At 40.7% G+C, this 18,685-nt stretch overlaps 2 protein-coding genes across 3 annotated transcripts in view; one reads left to right on the plus strand and one right to left on the minus strand.

Moving 5' to 3' along the window:
* Window positions 1-11,840, minus strand: part of PRKN (parkin RBR E3 ubiquitin protein ligase) — a 1,360,952-nt gene extending 1,349,112 nt beyond the window's left edge. The window contains exon 1 of one of the 2 annotated variants that reach the window (XM_058736213.1): window positions 11,711-11,840. In XM_058736213.1, the coding sequence (XP_058592196.1) occupies window positions 11,711-11,717 (7 nt within the window). In that variant the 5' untranslated portion in view covers window positions 11,718-11,840. The remainder of the gene's footprint in view (window positions 1-11,710) is intronic. The other variant, XM_058736212.1, reaches the window with a different exon arrangement.
* Window positions 11,841-11,963: 123 nt separating this feature from the next.
* Window positions 11,964-18,685, plus strand: part of PACRG (parkin coregulated) — a 511,166-nt gene continuing 504,444 nt past the window's right edge. Inside the window, exon 1 of the mRNA XM_058736214.1 lies at window positions 11,964-12,469. Coding sequence (XP_058592197.1) covers window positions 12,314-12,469 — 156 coding nt within the window. The 5' untranslated portion in view covers window positions 11,964-12,313. The remainder of the gene's footprint in view (window positions 12,470-18,685) is intronic.

Below are 18,685 nucleotides of genomic sequence, written 5' to 3' on the forward strand. Positions count from 1 at the left end.
AATCATGCAGGAGCCTAAAATTAAATTGAAATGATTAGATCAAGGAAAATCAAATTTTTTGACATTTAGTTTCAGCAATATGATTATGAAGCTTTTAGTGATATTGTAATTACTTTGAAGCTTTGAGCATATGTTTCTACTGAGAGTATTCCATGGAGAAAAGCTGCATTAGGGAAACAAGTAAACACAGACCCCAGTGAAGCACTGGGGTCCGTGTTTGTTGTAAAATTAAAAGCTATGGGTGGAAAAGAAACAATGCATCCATGTGATTTACACTCTAAACATCCTGCAGAGAGTAACCACTTGAAAATCCCAGCTAATTCCAGAATTAAAATAACAGAATGGCTTCCCTCCAAGAGCAGCATCAGAGAAGCAATAAGGAGAAATAACAGTAAGAGAGAAAGAAAGAAAGAAAGAAAGAAAGAAAGAAAGAAAGAAAGAAAGAAAGAAAGAAAGAGAGAAAGAAAGAAAGAAAACAGGTTATCATTCTGTAATAGCTCCAGTTTTTGCCCAGGAAAATGGGACTAAGATGTCTCTAAAATTAATAAATCTCTTCTCAGAATGTGAAACATTTTAATATACAGTACTTTGTCTATGCCAAAATCAAACCATATAATGACTATGTTTTTCTATTCTTTCACCCATTTCAACACTTACTGGGATTATGCTGGTTTAGGGGTTACAAAGCTAAATAAGATGAGGCCCCACCCCCCAGGCAAATATCTGGAGAGAGTGGATTCTTCAAAGGAGGTACTTCAACCTCTCAGCGACAGACAGGACAGGAAGTTAGAGAAGAGAAAAGGAGAGAAGAGACAATGGTCTCCTCTCCTTTGATTCACACTTCCACTTATTCAACAATTATTTATTAAGTACAAGCATATTCCTTCCCCGGAGAATGAAACAGATAGGTAAACACACAACATTAAGATGAAATGAGCTTAGATCTTTAATCTTTAGCAGGAAAATCATCCCATCAAAATAATCTGAAATACACGAACCTTTTGAAGAAGGATTTGCTCACTCTGATTATCAAAGCCTACCTAATTGTCCTAACAGCTTAAAGATCCTAAGTAGGAAGCCATGCAAAGGACTTGGTGTTTACCTTAGGTCGAACCAGTTTTATTTTTTTATTTGAATTCTCTTCTTACTCAGCCAGACACCATCACTTCCTACTGTCTTAGAAGAGCCCTAATTCATCAAGTTTTGTGCACCGAAAACTGACCACTACCGGCTGTCAAATTTGGTTCCCCGCCCCAAAGGGTCTTGGAATCTGACACAGAGTGTCCATTTGTTGCAGATGTGAAGCTCTTCATTAAATCGGAATAGACCAGATTAGTACTGTCATAACTGCTGTGACCCAAAAGTGGCCTGCTGCCAAAGTTATCCTTCTGAAACTAAATCTGACCATCCCCCTACCTGGCAATTAGACCAAGTGGCTCCTCAGGACCAGCCTAGCAGAACCTGAACTCTGCAGCACAGGACAGAAAAGTGTCCTGAGCAGGCCCCTATCCCTCTTCACCTGACCCCTCATCCCTTCCTTCTCTGAGCTCCCATCCACTACTACGCCGTCCTCAGAACGGCCTCCGCATTCAAACCCTCACATCTTGCTTCGTTAGGAATGCACTCTCTTTATTTGCCTGCTCAGGAGACCACTCATCCCCACAGGTCCAGCTCAAAAGCTCTTCTCTGAAGGTTCCCCTGGACAAGTCAACACACTTCCATTAGAGCTTCTCTTACTGCTGATCACTCTGTTGCAGGTTTTCACAACACCTTCACCGAAGTGTGACTTCCTCCTTCGGATATGCAGACTTGCCACGTGTATCCGTCCATTCCCTATAACACGAGGTCCCAATAAACGTTTGTTGAATTTAACGTTTATTTTCTTACTTCCTTTCTTTCCAATCCAAATAAACTTTTTTTCTTGCAAATCTATTTCTACATCTATTTTAAAAATGTGTCCCATATTTCCCTTAGAGTTTCTCCTAATGTACAATGTGTAATTGAGTATCTTCCAAATATTTCAGCTAAAACTGCCTCATGAAACCAAATTCTATACTGACATATTGATTAAAAAATGAAGCAAATCAAGCTCCATAATTTCATTCTTTTTGTCCTTCGTCACTTTACTAGAATTTACTTAAAACTTCTAACTGTGCGGGCACCCGGGTGGCTCAGTCAATTAAGCATCTGACTTCAGCGCAGGTCACAGTCTCACAGTTTGTGACTTCGAGCCCCACATCGGGTTCTCTGCTGGTCAGCACAGAGCCCACTTCAGATCCTTTGTCTTTCTCTCTCAAAAAATAACAAGTAGTAAAAATTTTAAAAATTATTTTACAAAATAAATAAATAAAACTTCTGTGTAATTTTCAACCAAGCCAGGTTAGTTATTATTTAGGAAGGGCAGTGCAATGTTCAATCATTGCACAGGAGCATTCGGTGTCTGACATTCATAGTGAAATGGCAAATAAGAAATAAAAATGTATAGTAAATGGTTATTTGCTCCTGCTTTGCCTGATCATGTGTTGTTGTGTGAAGTCATATTTCCTGTCAACAGCATAACAAAGCTTCCCCTGCTCTACAGGATACAAATGAGCGCCTGTACAGCAAATAACCCAGCTGTAATTCACTGTTTCAGTCCTGGAGTGTAGCCACATGTTCTTTTGCCACCTGAGAAAACTACCTTGAAAAGTGAGTTATGTCCTTGGCCAGCCTCATCAACTAGTCCACAAAATAAATATTAGATTCCTCACATGTGACATTACTACGTTGCCTCTAAATGACCTCAGAAAGACAAAATCAAGTAGTATCACTGTCAACCCAACGCCCTCTATCTGCTTTCCTTAGTTCATAATAAGACACTTCAAAACCAGCTGTCAAATGGGGAAAGCCTTAATGGTAATGGTGGTAGCTGAAAAGGATCGCCTCAAGATGGCCAAGTCCTAGTCCCTGAAACCTGGGAATGTGACTGTATGGCCAAATGGACTTTGCAGATGCAATTAAATTACACATCCTGAGAGTGTAAGGATCTTGGGAATGTAATCACAGGTGTCCTTATGAGAGGGAGGCAGAGGAGATATGACCACAGAGAAGGAGACGTGATGTGGCTGCAGAAAGCGAGACTGGAGTGAGGCAGCCAGGAGCCAGGAAGGAGCCTGCAGGTCCAAGAGGAATCTTTGCCAGGGCTGTGGGAGGCTGTTCTGCTAACGCCTGACTTCAGCCCCTTGAAACTCAGGTTGGATTTGTGCCCTCCAGAACTGTAAGAGAATAAATCCGTGTTGTTTTAAGCCACCAGACGTGTGATAATTTGCTACAGCAGCAAACAGGAAACTAATACAAGGACTGAGTCATGCCTCAAAAGTGTATAAAAAGTAGTGAAATGATGGTGCTAATCTCTGTCTTCCAGAAAACACTACTTCTATGATCAGAACATGAGATTACTGAATGCTATGACTAGTGACTTATCTGACATAATTTGTCACAGAAATACAATCAGTTCTACATATATTACAACGGTGATGCATCTGTCTAACCCTTACCACTGTGTTTATAACATTTATTGCATTTCTGTATTTGCAGTATATTATAAGCTTAATGTTGACCACCTGAAAAACATAGAAAACTACTATGCAAAAGAGTCCCACAAATCCAAAGATAATAATTTGGGGGGATACTTTCTGAAATTGTTACATATAGAATGCTATCTAGTTTTCAGTTATGGTAACTAAGCTCTTACATTATTTTTTTTTTAATCTTTCTGAACTATTAAAGAATTCACATATACTCATCAGGCTCAGGTCATAATGTAATATTCTAATCATCATCATTGCTTGAAGACAAAAAAAAAGTCATATCACCTTCAGAAATCTGACCTCAAATGGCATCACCTATTAATCTCTGAGCAACTTTACCAGCATAACTTGTATTCTGTTGGCCATAAAATGATAAAATCCAGACAGGATTTTTAATCAATTTATACACAAAGAATTGTGATAATAGTGACTGGACCCAACAGAGAAGTTCCCCATATGTTAGGTTCCAAATAAAAATTATTCCATAATTCCCCCCCCCAAAAAAAAAAAAGTAAAACTATAAAATGTGTGGCAGTGTTGCAGTGTCCAGAAGCAGCCAGGGTATAAAGGCGAGCACATACACCCGGCCTGAGATCATCAGACACTGAGAATAAGACTGTTTGGTGAATTCTTTGGAATCAAGCCGATGAAAAAACACCAATACATTTGACAGAAACTCTGCATGTAGTGAGAAACTGCAGGTGCAACACACATACCTAAAAATGGACAGTGAAGACCAAGAAGGCTCCAGAGAGGACCACAGCACAGGAAGAAATCCAAAGGCTGGGCATCTCACCAATTCCTAACTGTAGAGTGGGAAGCAAGTATCAGATCTCCACTACACATTCCTGTTTGTATCCAATAAGTACGTCTAAATTGCACAGTAAAACATATGCAATTCCTATCCAATACTATGATCTCAGGCATCTTCATTGGAAATCATGTTTCCATATTGTCACCCATAGTTATGCAGACGGGGAAGGCCTACCTCGGGCAGGCTCCAGGTGTTTGTGGTGGCCAGCTCAGATGAGCAGCAGCTTAGGGAATGCTGCCTCAGTTGTATTTAAATCTGTACCTCTCACCCCGCGCCCCCCCCCCACAAGGACACACCACAGAGCTGGGAAGGACTCCGTCTTGAACTCCCGCCAGAGTTCAAACGCAGAAAGAAGCACCTAGAGCATGAAATTTTATTCAGCCTTTATTTCTGCAGGCGGTGTGCCGGACTGTTGCCCAATCCTCTAGCCGGCCACAAGTTCTCACTCCCCGCAGCTCTGGATCAAGGAATGAAACAGATCCAGGACCCGATTCCTCAGAGAGCAAAATGCAGAAACAGGGCCTGTTTACTGCAGACCACTCCCCGCACAGGGCACAGGGAGGGACCCTGGAGGTTCCCAGGCTCATCCTCACTGTGACCCTCAACCAAGTCAAGCCCTGGGGGATCCAGCAGCAAGTAGGGAAAGAGCTCCCCACTTAATTATTCACACGGCAGCTGCTCCTTCAAGCTGGAGAATGAAATGTTAGAATTCTAGCTTCTGAGAAACTCAGGGAACATGGAAAGGGAAAACAATAAGACCCAAGAAAGGGGGGGGGGGGGCGGAGTGCTGGGAGCTGCTGGGACACCGCCACCCCCAACCCCCCAGGCAAACTACCTCAGTCCTGTTTGTGCCATTCATACAGAACGAGCTTCAGGTGTCTGTCTTATCTCTCCATGTTCTGGAAAATGCATCTACTCTGCACAAGGAGCTTACAAAATCACTACTTAGTTACAAAGTGCTTCATCTAAGGTCACCTGGTTTATGCACTGAAATTCCACAGACGTTTAACAAGAGGAATGACTGGTACATCCATCGATTAGGTAGATAATTCAATTGCCCCAATTGGAACACTGATATTAGCTCCCTAATCACTATTTTTTTCCCATTTATTTGATGAGGGTGGGTTGATAGGGGTTTGAGGGACGCGTAAGGTTGCTGTATATTGTACATAAAGCTTTTTCTCTCTTCCAATGGTAAGGGCTCTAATGTTAACCTTCATCATGAGGGACCCTGTGCAAGTTTTACAGGAAAAGTAAATTGAAGAAATCATCAGGAACCTCTCAATACTATCAAAAAATACAAACACTGGTCCAAGGATGATGGTCTCCATCCTTGGCCAGGTGTCTAAGTTGTGCAGATATGGAAAAGGAACCAACCCTCTGTACACTATTCTAGGTCACTCAGGACCTCAGCTTTAGCGACAGTGTTCTCTCCATGTACAGAAGAAACTATAAGTAGAGACCTAAGCATCATGTACCATACATCAAAGAGGGACACAGAGGGTATTTTTGGAACACACAAAAAATGTTAAGCTTTACTAACATAAAAAACAAAAACAAAAACAAAAAAACCACCTTCCTGTCAATGAGAGACATTTAATACATTCTAAAAAAATAAGAACAATTTTTAGTGTTAGAAAAAATGGCCCTTTATCCGAGAGGAGTTAAGGACATCAAAAAAGGCGCCATGCTGGCAAAATATGTCTCCTCCCCTGCAGCCACCTTGTGGCTCTCTTAGTGCAAGACGGTCTCCTGCTTGGGAGAAAGCAGAAGCCAGTAACGGTTCCCTGGGCTCGCGGGCACTGTACTCCTGCCACAGACGTCTTTCTGAAATGTCATCCGCTCGTAAGGCTCTTCCACGAGCAGTGGCTCACTGACCCCTGTGGGGCACTACAGTACGAAGCTGGCCTCCGTGACCCCGCTTGCAGACCACGCCCTTCCAGCCTGGTGCCAGCCTGCTCCCCCGCCCTCCGCCCCACGGCTTGGTCTTCAGCCCCCTCTTCCCTCTCCCTGCGGGGCCTCCGCTCACGTCTGTCCCTCCATCTAGCTAGATGAACTCCTACTAGTCCTTCAGTGCCTCTGGACACAGCGGATCCACCAGGCTTCCGAGCTGCCCCCTCCAGGGCCTTCCTGGAGAAACCTCGATCACGGCACTCACAAGTGAGGATTGCAAAGCCTTTATCTTCCGGTACACCTTCCACACTCGGAGGTGACCAACAGCAGTTGCTAAAGTCTTGGTTGATTCTACAGGAGGAGCTGATGGCTCCAGACTGACAAGTGTGAGAGCTGACACACAGGCGGGGATCTTAAGGAAAACTTCACACAGAGTTGGTGTCCTGTGAAATGGAACTTGCAGGATGCACAGACGCACCGCAGCGAGGAATAACGTGCAAAGACGAGAGACTAATGATGCGAGCAAAAGAGACGAAAAATTGTGGCGTGCTGCTGCATGTGTGTGCATGTGTGTAGCGTGTCTGCGTTAACATATACACATATCTTTGTAATTACTCTGCTTCTGTTGGGGAGAGGCGGGAATCGGTACCCCAAATGCAGGTCATATCGGTCCAAGCAGACCGCAAACTCGTCGGGGAGAGACGGTCTCCTAGTTCCCTGCGTCCCCTCCCCACAGGTAATATACACACATTTGCCCCGGACCTGGACCTCCCCTGCATACCACCACCTAGTACCATCTAGTTTTGGAAAGAATTGACACAGAAATCATTATTGTGAGTTGAAATACCTGTTAACCCATTTAGAAGAAAGGTTTCCATTTAGTGAAGACAGATACTGGAATAAACCTGGTAGAAGGCTCAGATAATTAGGACATACGGTGCTGGGGGAAATGTAATAATATCACCGCAATTCTTTTTAACCAAGCCTCTCCCCTATAGGGGGAAGTAAATAATCCAGGAAGGTGAACTGTAACACAAATCAGCCAACTGTCACATAAATCTCCTTCTTTAATTTTACAAAACTTAAGAGAGAAACCATTCAGGTTACTACAAAGAAATCTTTAAAATGAGCTCATTAAATGCAAATTAAAACAGAAACACTGAATAAGCGCTGGGCCACAATTAAAGGCTGAAGAAACAGCAGGTAAGAAACAATTCTCATTGATCAAAGAACGAAAAGCTAACAGAATAGAGTATTCTGCATTGAAACTGCTTTCATGAATATGAAGCATTTCGAAGTAAGGAGTTTTTTTTTTTTTTTTTCTCTCTCATTTTTCAAAGAAGCTTTGGAGGTAGAAATGGATCTGCATATCTTAACACAAAGTACTTCCATTGTATCATTTTCAAGCAATGAAGCTCTGAGGTTTCAAAAAAATGTGGACTTCAAAAAAATCCTTAGAAATCGTTCCAAAATTGAAAGGGGCAGAAGGTCATCATTTCTGAGCCTTTGGACCCAAAGAAAAACTGTACATAATTACACAAAATCGTCTATGCAAAGATTCAGTAGAATTTCTTTTATGACACAATTGTACCTCATGGTAAATAGAAGCTTGCAGAGCCTGTCTTGAGTACTTCAACGTAGGGTCACTTTTTATCTAAAAGTATTGAAAAGGCAAAGCAAGTACCAGTACACAGTACCTTCAACTAGAAATATAAACTCTGAGACTTTAAAATTCATCACATGTAAGTTTTAAAACAAATATATAGATTTATAGGAAAATAGTAAAGTGAGAGTGTACACTCAAGATAGAAAGAGCATTGTTTTGGTTTGGTTTTGTTTTTTTTTTTCTATTTTATTCACTTGTGTATCCCTGGCACCTGGAGTGGCACTGGGCACACAGCAAGTGCTCAATTATTGGATCTGCTTTCATGAAAATAAAACAATAGAAAATGAGAAGTGAGGGGAGGGGTTCCTTATAAATTCATTTTAAAAATTAAAATATACTGGTTTTCATTTATCATGAAGGCAAAACTTGAAATATTTTATGGGACACAAGGGAGAAATGGGAATTCTTATAAACACTGCCAGCAATGGCAGAGGCACCAAGAACAGTTGTGCAGTTGTGCACCGTTCAAAAGAACTAAACCTGAGCAGGGATGGAAAAAGGGAGGGAGAGAGTAAAAACCCAGTAGGTGTTCTCCTGAGAAGGTCAGTCTTGGGGAAGATGTCTTTTTGAAATTCTTCAATCCTGAGGAGCAGGGCAACGTTTGCTACCTTGTTGTATTGGATAGAAATGTAAAATAGGGTGACTTATTTTAGAAAAATTTAGAAATACCTACAAAAATTCGAAATCTACTAATCCTTTGACTAGAAAATCCACCCAGAAATTGTAATAAGATTTTTACTTTACATATTTGCTTACATATGCAAATAAAAAGATATGAACACAAACATTTCTGATGATAGCAATCTGTAAACCTAATGAATGCTCATTTATTGAAGAGTATTTGCATAATCCGTGTACATCCACAAAATAAAAGAGTAACAGGAATTACTGTGGGGTGGAGTTGCACAGGCAGACATGTATGTTTTCTAAGAGATATTAAGTTAAACAATGTACAGATGTGACTATGTTCTAATTATTATTTTTTTTAAAATCAAAAATCTCTTTAACGAGTAAGACACTGAATTTGAATTTCAATACTGGCAACGTTATTGTATACATATGTGTTCATTTTAATATCTGATACTACTGAAATACCTAAATCCAGTTCCACAGGAGTTAGAATATACCGCAAATATCACTACTAAATTTCAATTTTAAACAAAAGGAATTGCTAACTTTTCAAAGGGTGAAATATATTTTTAATCGTGATGCCAAAAATTACATTTTTCTAAGTAGAATTTTCTTAGGCCTTTCAATTCCGTTTTACGTTATCTTGATGTCATTCTCCAAACTTCTCAAAGTCATCAACGCCAACTTCAACTAAACTATGTTTCTATGGCTGTCTGGGTCAGGGCATTTAACCTATCAGTCATAATCCAAGTGAGAAATAGGAGTACTTTTGAGACAGTCTCTGTGTCAAGAAGGAATCCTAGGTTTTAAGAATGTAAAAGAAAGTCTAATTCTATTGGCAGTAAGGTAACAGTCAATCTCCTTTATTCCTATTTTACCAAATTACCTCTTTTTGTTTTTCTTCAAAGTAAGCCAAGCTTTAAATAAAGTGGAAAAGTACAATTTGTAGTAAAGAAGGTGTAGCAATTAAAGAGAGCATAGGAACGAAAGGGGCAAGTTGTGAGTACCACAATGTCTTTAACAGAAAAAAACAATCCCAGAAATACATTGATGTATATTTTGATCTCCAGCTTATCACTGGGTATAAAAGGCTCTAATACCTTTCCTGGTTCCAAAGTTTGGTCACAGAAACAGGAAACCCATTACTCCATGATATATTTTCAATCGCCTCCACTTTCACTTCCCTTCCACACTCCAACACAACCAAATCCAAAATTGGCAATTAAGATTTTTATTAAAATGTGCCCACTGACCGAATTAGGCAATGCAACTAATTGTATAAAATAATTTACTGCATATTGTCCACATGGTTTTTACATGTGAGGGACTTTTCTTGGGAGGGGGCAGGGATTTCACTATTTATGTTGTGATACATATTTGTTTGCACTATGAAAAACAATATCTGGAGTATGAGAAAAGCATCTTCTAAAATCCACCTTATATTCTCCATGTAATTACAAGTTACTAATAACTGTCTAATCATCAAATACAAAGATCATACTCTTTCCTTCTGTGTCCCTGGATCCCAAATAAACTAAACCACCTAAACATAGCTCATCCCAACAAAGTTTTTATATAGTCATTTATCAGATAATAATCTGGATTTAAGTAATGATTTTTAGATCTTAAGTTCTTGTCTTTATATTGCTTTACTGCAAATTTGTTTCTTTTAAAAGTATCCATGCACTAGATTAAATTAAAATAAGATTTGCACAATTGTCTTCAAAATAAAATATAGACTTTTTCCCCCTGTGAAATGCTGACGTGATAGATTTTGAAAATTTTCTTCTACTTGGTTTTCTGAATCAGTTCAGAGTTGTTTTTACAAGTAGATTTTACGTAGCAGTCACCTAAAAAGGCTCAAAAAAGGTTCATAAAATTTTATGAAAAATTTCTAAGAAAAATGTCTTAATTGGATGACTTTCAAAAGTCATTCATCAGAAGTCATACGTGCTCGAAAAGTAAGAAAAATTGGACAGCATCCTTAGGTTTTATCACTGCAGCAAAGACAGTGTCAGTTAACTGGCATGATTCTCCCAGCAAGTAGAATGTTTTACATTTTAACATTAATTTCCTAAATAAAAGACTTCAGACGAGCTTATCAGTGCATACAAACTTACATATTTTAAAAATCCACTGCTCATCTTTCTCGACAGACCACTTTTGACTTCAGATGTACTCGTCGTACTCAAAAGTATTTTGTAAGTGCGCCCATCAAAAATAATCCCCAAAGAGGCTCACCAAATCTTCCATACACAATCTAGAGCAAGTCTCTGTCATAACAAATCCCCAAATAACAACGGTATCTAATCATACTGTGCATTAACTCTAATTTCAGAGATTACCGCTAAAAAAAAAACCCCAAAAGCAAAACCCCCAAACCCAAAACCCACAACTTTGGCTTAACAACCCTGTAAGGGAGAAACTTTGCTAACCTTATACATCACAGTGTTTATAAACAGAAGAACCATTTCCAAAGCTTTAATCACCGAAATGCACCTAGGTCATTTTGTGTTGAGTAATAAGAATTCATTCTGAAAAGAATTAATCCTTGGTATTGTTTCCTCTTAATTCTTTCATCTCAGAACTACAATGAGAGATTTAAAAGGAAAGACCGGAGGGAGAAAGACGTTTAAATCCATCCGCAGGGATTTCTTTTGAGCCTAGAGTTTAATGTTTCGCTAGGGTTTCCCCATAGAGAGTCCTACAGACGGTGGGTCCCAATCTGTTCCTAACTGGAAGACAGCTACCAAGGCGCCAGGAGGGACGGAGACGCCGGGCGCTCGAGAGGGGCCCGCACACCGACCCCCACAGGTCTGGCTGGGCAGTGCGCTCGCGGTGGGGACGCGCGACCCAGCCTTCACCTTGGGAGGTGCAGAGGCGCACACCAGGGTCCCCGGAGAAGTTGTCTCCAGCGGGAAGCCGGTCAAACCACGGGCGGGGTGGGGGCTTAGAACACACACACTTATTCTCCTGGTCCTCGGCGGGCACCGGGAAGCCCGCCGCGCGGACTGAGCAGGGGCGGACACTGCCGCCCTGCCACTGACAGTTGACACCGGCGGACACCCTGGAGGTCCCCGTCCGCCGAGGCCCGGCGGGGCGGCGCAGAGAGGCTGTACCTGGCAGGCACCCACGTACCTATCATGGTCACTGGGCAGGTGGAGACTGCTAGGCACGCAGGAGCCTCCGCGCACACCGGCACCCGCCTGTGCCTCCCGCCAGTGTGGCTCCGGGGGTAAGTCTTCCGGCACTTGCCTCCCCTGTGCCCGGCCTTCGGAATGCGCACGCGCCGACGGCGCGCACCAGGGGCCTTCTGGGAGTCGTAGTTTTACCGCGTAGTTTCTCCTCACCCCGCCCCTCTCCCGCCGGCCGCCGGCCGCAGTCCGCCGCCGGCCTTCTGCCGCCATTCGGGATTCAGGCCCAGGAAACGTACGTCACGGGGGAACTGGGCCATTCGGCCTTAGTGTTGACGCGTCGCTTAGCAACCGGGAGGCTTACCTTTGGAAGCTTGTTGCAGCTTTTGCCGCGGTCCTTCGCTCTTCCCGCCCCTCCCCTCCCCTCAACTCCCTTCACCTAGGAGCTGCCAAACATCTGGATCAACCTGGGCGCTACGAGGGGTTGAATTTCTACCAGTATCGCGCCTTTTTACATTTTTTTTTTTCCCGAACTCCTTCTTACATCCGTAAAACCCACTGCTTCTTTTACTACACGTTTTATGAGAACGAGACATTTTCTAGGAAGATGGTGGCAGAAAAAGAGACCCTGAGCTTAAACAAATGCCCAGACAAGATGCCGAAGAGGACCAAGCTGCTGGCACAACAGCCGCTCCCGGTGCACCAGCCTCACTCCCTGGTTTCTGAGGGCTTCACAGTCAAAGCCATGATGAAAAACTCAGTCGTAAGTGATCTTCTTGCATTGAATGCAGTCGCTCCGAATCAGGGGACACCAGATTATAGATGCTGGCCGGCCCTGTGATGGATTCTGAGTCTCTGTCCTGGGTGGTCTTTGGCAAAAATGGCAATTACTCTGCAGATGGTGCCCACCAGAGTGTGCAGGTCCAGGCTAGGTCGTTAGAAAGGATCTCGGGCAAGTGAGGTACTATACTCATTGATAAGCACCTGCCTAATAACCCATGGTTTCTAGACCATCCAAAATGACTCCTAAACTATTTACACGGAAAAAAAAAAAAAAAAAAAAGACCCTCTTTCCCTATTTGATTCCTAATCTAGCCCCACTCCTCAGCAAAGGACCTTATAAAAGGTGAGTTCTGAGAAATCATAAAGTCTTGCAAAATGTGACATGTGCTGACGTGCACCCAGAAACATAAACTCATTAAATCATCTACAATAAGAAATCTCATCAATTCAACCTAAGAAGTTTTAGAATATCCATACATTTACTTTAACAACCCTCTCTCTTACAAAATAATTTCAGCCTGTAAGGGCACTGATAGGCAATTTAATATGAAGTCTATTTCCAGATAGACCTTTTAAATGATAAATTTAAACAATCCAAGCTTCAGTTCAAGTATTTCTATTACTACAATTCATATTTAATTTCTATAATTGCTATAGTAAAAATATTCTCAATACTATTAGGGGAAAGACAGGGTTTAAAATGCACACAAGTGAATTAGCTACATGCATGAAAGGTTTTAAAAAAAACTTTCATACTTGTTAAGCAGCTTTAAATTTGGTATGCTAAGCCAGGTTTTACTACTGACAGTCTAAGCAAGCCCCTGTCTAGGAATGAGATATTAATAATAAATGCAGCTTTCAAATTTGTATAATTTACACTCTGGGAGCATCTGACTTATTGTATAGCAAGCAGCTCACTATGTTAAATGAATAGTGTTGTTTTCCAGTATCACATTATCTCTTTTATATAAATGTTGGAAACCTAATACCTTATTCCTAAACTGCATCCTTAAAATACATGAACGAAACAGATTACCTCTAGATCCCTAGGTCAGATTGCCATATTAGTACACAAAATGATATTTAGCTTATTGGAATGTGTGTCACTTGATTTACAACAGGTAAAATTCATGAAAATAGATGAAATCCCTGCTTATTGTAACCTGCAATCTTTTTTACATGTTTTTCCCATGAATAGGTGGTCATGGGAGTCCAGATGATGCATTTATCACCAATATAGAATACGATCACCATTCAAGCTAATTAATTGTTTTTTCTTCTACACAGTATTTGTAATTATAATCTTGGTCATTTTTTTTCTTTTTTTTTAAATTTTTTTTTACATTTTAAAAAAAAATTTATTTTTGAGAGACAGAGAGAGACAGAGCATGAGCAAGGGAGGGCCAGAGAGAGAGAGAGAGAGAGAGAGAGACAGAATCAGAAGCAGGTTCCAGGCTCTGAGCTGTCAGCACAGAGCCCGATGTGGGGCTCGAACCCAAGAACCATGAGATCATGACCTAAGCCAAAGTCTGACACTCAACCGACTGAGCCACCCAGGCGCCTCAGTCATTTTTTTCAATGTTATATTTTTTCACAGACACATAAAAAATTGGTCATTTTCTCTTTTGTTTGTAAATTTTTATTTATAATCATGTTTATTTTTTAACATAGCCTTATACCTAAAGTCATAGTTCCTGGAAAATTAAGTATTTCAGTATTGCCCAATATAGTAAATATGCTTATAAAACTAAAATAGCAAAAAAAAAATTGATTATGAAGAAGCCTTCTTTATAAACAACCTACATGAGTTAAATATCCTCTTATTTTGCATTTTTAGAGAAAATCTCTTAGTGTTATATCTGTATTTCCATTAAGAGCCTCAGAACAGGATGTGTCATTCTTTCTTTCACTTTATTTAGTGAGAAATCACAATTCATAAATGCAGATATTATCCACATATTCATTCATTCAACCAAAAACTCCATCTCTTTTCCTTTTTTTTTTTTTTTTTGCTAAGCTAAGAACATTTGGGATCAGCAAAACAAAGTCCCTGTCCTTTGTCCTCCGAGGAAAACTACCACACAATAATAAAGGCTTGATAAAAGAAAGATACCGTTTATACAAAATAACTTCAGGGGTATAGGAAGTGAAACTTTTCATTTTTATCTCCAATATTTACCTTTCACCATTTCTGTCTTCAGCAATGTGAACCTTTTGGCATTAAAAAGTCAGAATACCCCTCTCTCTTTCTTAAGGTTTATTTCTATTCAGAAAATAACATGCCAGTCTCCAGCTTCTCTTGATTACAACTGCTGTCCAAGTGTGGACACCTATATCATTTTTCTGGCATTGAGACTTCCCTTCAATTGCCTCTTTCAGAAACTTCCTAATTAAATGAGTCACCATTCCAGTGCGCCTCCACAAAAGATGTATGCAACTGCGCCCCAAAGAGGTCTATGGAGATTCCCAGTGTTTCTTTGAGAATGTTCTAGTAACATATACACTTGATCATAAATTGATTTGATCAGATGGGCTGTGCAAACAGAAATCCCTATCTGAACAGTCATATTCTCTTTCTCTCTCTCTCTCTCTATATATATATACATATATATGAATAAAAAATTTATAAAGTAATAATAAGCATAAATGGCTAGGTTTTTAAGACCCAATGTCAAATAAGCTTCTTCCTTTACTTCCCTGAAATTATTATTGCATTCTGTTTGAAACAAGCAATGACAAAATTCCTGAAGTCAGAGACTAATATCAAATTCATCTTGTTATGTGTGCCTGAAAAGAGTGATAGGAGATACAGAATTTGAAGATTTCATGTTCCATTTTCCCTGTAAAGGCCTTGTTTCATGGTATGTTGGAATCTATAGCCAGAAAGCAGTAGTTCAGTGTTGTATTGGTTTAATCTCAAATGACAATAGATGCCTTCTGTGCTAATACACTTTATCATAAATCAAGTTAGGCTATAGGCCCCAGTTATGATGATACAGATTGACTTCAGCTTAAGCTTTATACTGTAGCTTTCCTTTTCAACAGACATATGTTTTATGTTCAAAGCTTAGGGGAATGGGAGAAATAATTCTTTAATGTTACATATGTAGAGACTTTTATACTTACCAATCATATATTCATTCAACACATAGTGGTAATGGTCAACATTTATGCATTATATATTAAGGTATTGACTTGGCTGCTTTAACAGAGACCCAATAACAATAGTTTAACTAAAATGGAAGTTGTTTCTATTGCATAGAAAGGTCCAAGTTTGTTGGGCACTGCTTGTATATTGCTTTGTATCGTGTCGGATGATGTCCTCGGTCAAGGTGGGGTCACCACCATCAGGGTCAAATCCCTACCCTCAAAAAGAAAGAAAGAAGCAGCAGCAAGCTCCCTTTTGGAGGCCTGGCCCAGGCACCACACCACACTTTCATTCACATCCCACTGGCCAGAATTTGGTCATAGGCCTATACTTTCCCTTTCTACAAAAACCTATGAAAAACAGACCCTTGCAGGAACTCCCAGGCCCCCACACGTTCCATCAGGAAAAGGGCTAAGAAAGCTATATACCTACAAAAGGGCATAATGTCCAGCACCTACCTCAGGCATGGTGAGGGGGGTGGGGGAGCACCTGGAAGAAGAGGCAGGAAGAAATGGACAGCAAGCAGCTTCATCAGAAATGTGTGTCCCAGAAGTTACACTTGTCACTTCTGCTCAAATCGGTTGCAAAAACTTACTTTTGTGACCATATCCAGTTGTAAGAGAGGCTGGGAACTGCAGTCTCCGACTGGTAGCTCTATGTCTAGCTGAAACTTGAGGCATTTTATTACTGTAATAAGGGGACAAAGGAATAGTAGCAGTGAGCGTGGTAATTAGAAGTGTGCACCGCCTTAGGGTGCCGGGGTGGCTCAGTCGGTTCAGCGTCTGCCTCTTGATCTTGGCTCAGGTCATGATCTCACGGTTCGTGGGTTCGAGTCCTGTGTCAGGCTCTCTGTTCCTCTCTTGGGATTCTCGCTCTCCCTCTCTCTCTCCCCCTCCGTCACCCTCTCTCTCTCTCTCTCTCTCTCTCTCTCTCTCTGTCTCTCAAAATAAACTTAAAAAAAAAGTATACACCACCAGTGGTAAATATGCTCTATTGCTAGTGAAGAAAAGGAAATAAACAAGCAAAGTAATTGCAGGACATGTAAATACATGTCTGTCCGTGGTAAGGCTTAGAAATATTTGCTCAGCACGGTGGAAGTACTAACGATGAAGGGACCTCATCACCCTTTGTCTGGGCTTTTACAATATTAATCCAAACTGGTCTCTAGATTCCATCCACCATTTGGTTGTTTGCCTCAAGCGTCCATCAGTATTATGACATTCATCTTCCCAGTAAAGTTCCCCTCTTATCGCTGCTCAGAGAAAACCATGGCACCTCCACCAGACCAGCAAGGTCTTCTGTGATGTAACCTATTCTAAGGTTTACTTTCATCTCCCTCTATTCTCATTTCCTTCCACCAAATTGAACTCTAACCTTTCATTGTTGCGATTTCACTTATCTTGTACCCTCTGCTCAAATGCCCTCCTTCCTACATATCTACACACACACACACACACACACACACACACACACACACACGTTCCTTCACACATTATGTAACGAATATCTATTGATCGCTGTGCCAAATGCTGTTTAGGTGCTGGCAGTTGAGCAGTCTAGAAAAGGCAGAACCCATGCCGTCAAGGAACTTTTATTTTTGTGGCCAGCTAAAATGCCAACTGCTTCAAGAAGACTTCCTAATTCTCTTTGTCAACCAAGATGGAAAATTATCCTTTGCTCATTGTTTTCTACTGTGTATGATGGTTATTTTTGGCTCATGTTTTGTCTTCTGTAAATTTCCTTTGAGGGCAGAACCCATGGTAACTAATTTTTTTTATCCTAACCAGTAGCTAATAGTGTACTCACTAAGTATCTGATGAATGAAGGTAAGCAGGTCTACCCTTCTTGTCTCATCTTCTGCCTCTTTCTTATTGCCCTAATTATTATATGTCTTTTTCTTTTTAACCACCCTCCCCTGATTTAGGAACTCAGACAATCTCTTTAAAATTCAGCCAGATTGGGGCGCCTGGGTGGCGCAGTCGGTTAAGCGGCCGACTTCAGCCAGGTCACGATCTCGCGGTCCGTGGGTTCGAGCCCCGCGTCGGGCTCTGTGCTGACAGCTCGGAGCCTGGAGCCTGTTTCCAATTCTGTGTCTCCCTCTCTCTGCCCCTCCCCCGTTCATGCTCTGTCTCTCTCTGTCCCAAAAATAAATTAAAAACGTTGAAAAAAAAAAAAAAAAAATTTTAAAATTCAGCCAGATCATGGCATTTCTTATCTCAAACACTTCAACATCTCCTCATTCCTAGTGAAAGTTGAAGTTCTTCCTCTTTTGTAAGATCCTAAGTAATCTGGCACTGTTGCACTTTTTAAAAATTCTTTTAATGTTTATTCATTTTTGAGACACACACACACATATATGTATATATGTATATGTGTATGTATGCATATATACATACACATATACATATATATATTTGGGGAGCCTGGGTGGCTCAGTCGATCTGACCTTAGCTCAGCTTATGATCTTGCAGTTTGTGGGTTTGAGTTGTGCATCATGCTCTGTTCTGAGAGCTCAGAGCTCTGTCAATGGACACAAATTGTGTCCATATTTTGGCTATTGTAAATAATGCTGCAATGAACATATGGGTATCTATACCTCTTCAAATTATTTTTTAAAATTTTCTTTGGATAAATACCTAGAAGTGGAATTGCTGGATCATATGGCAGTTCTAATTTCAATTTTTTGAGAAATCTCCATATTGTTTTCCATAGTGGCTGCACCAACTTACATTCCTAGCAACACTTATGAGGGTTTCCTTTTCTCCAGATCTTCCCTACACTTCTTATATTTTGTCTTTTCAAGAAGAGCTGATCTCACAGGTGTTATGAAGTGATATCTCATTCTGGTTTTGACTTGCATTACCCTGATGATTACATATTGAGCATAGAACATTGAACAGCTTTTAGTGCTCCTGCTGGCCATCTGTATGTCTTCTTTGGAAATATGTCCATTCAAGTCCTCTGCCCATTTTCTAGTTGGGTTTTCTAATTGTTTTTGATATGAAGTTGCTCACGTTCTTTACATATTTTGACTATTAGCCCTCCTTA

The sequence above is a fragment of the Neofelis nebulosa genome, chromosome 6, assembly GCF_028018385.1.
Source record: "Neofelis nebulosa isolate mNeoNeb1 chromosome 6, mNeoNeb1.pri, whole genome shotgun sequence".
Classification (NCBI taxonomy): Eukaryota; Metazoa; Chordata; class Mammalia; order Carnivora; family Felidae; genus Neofelis; species Neofelis nebulosa.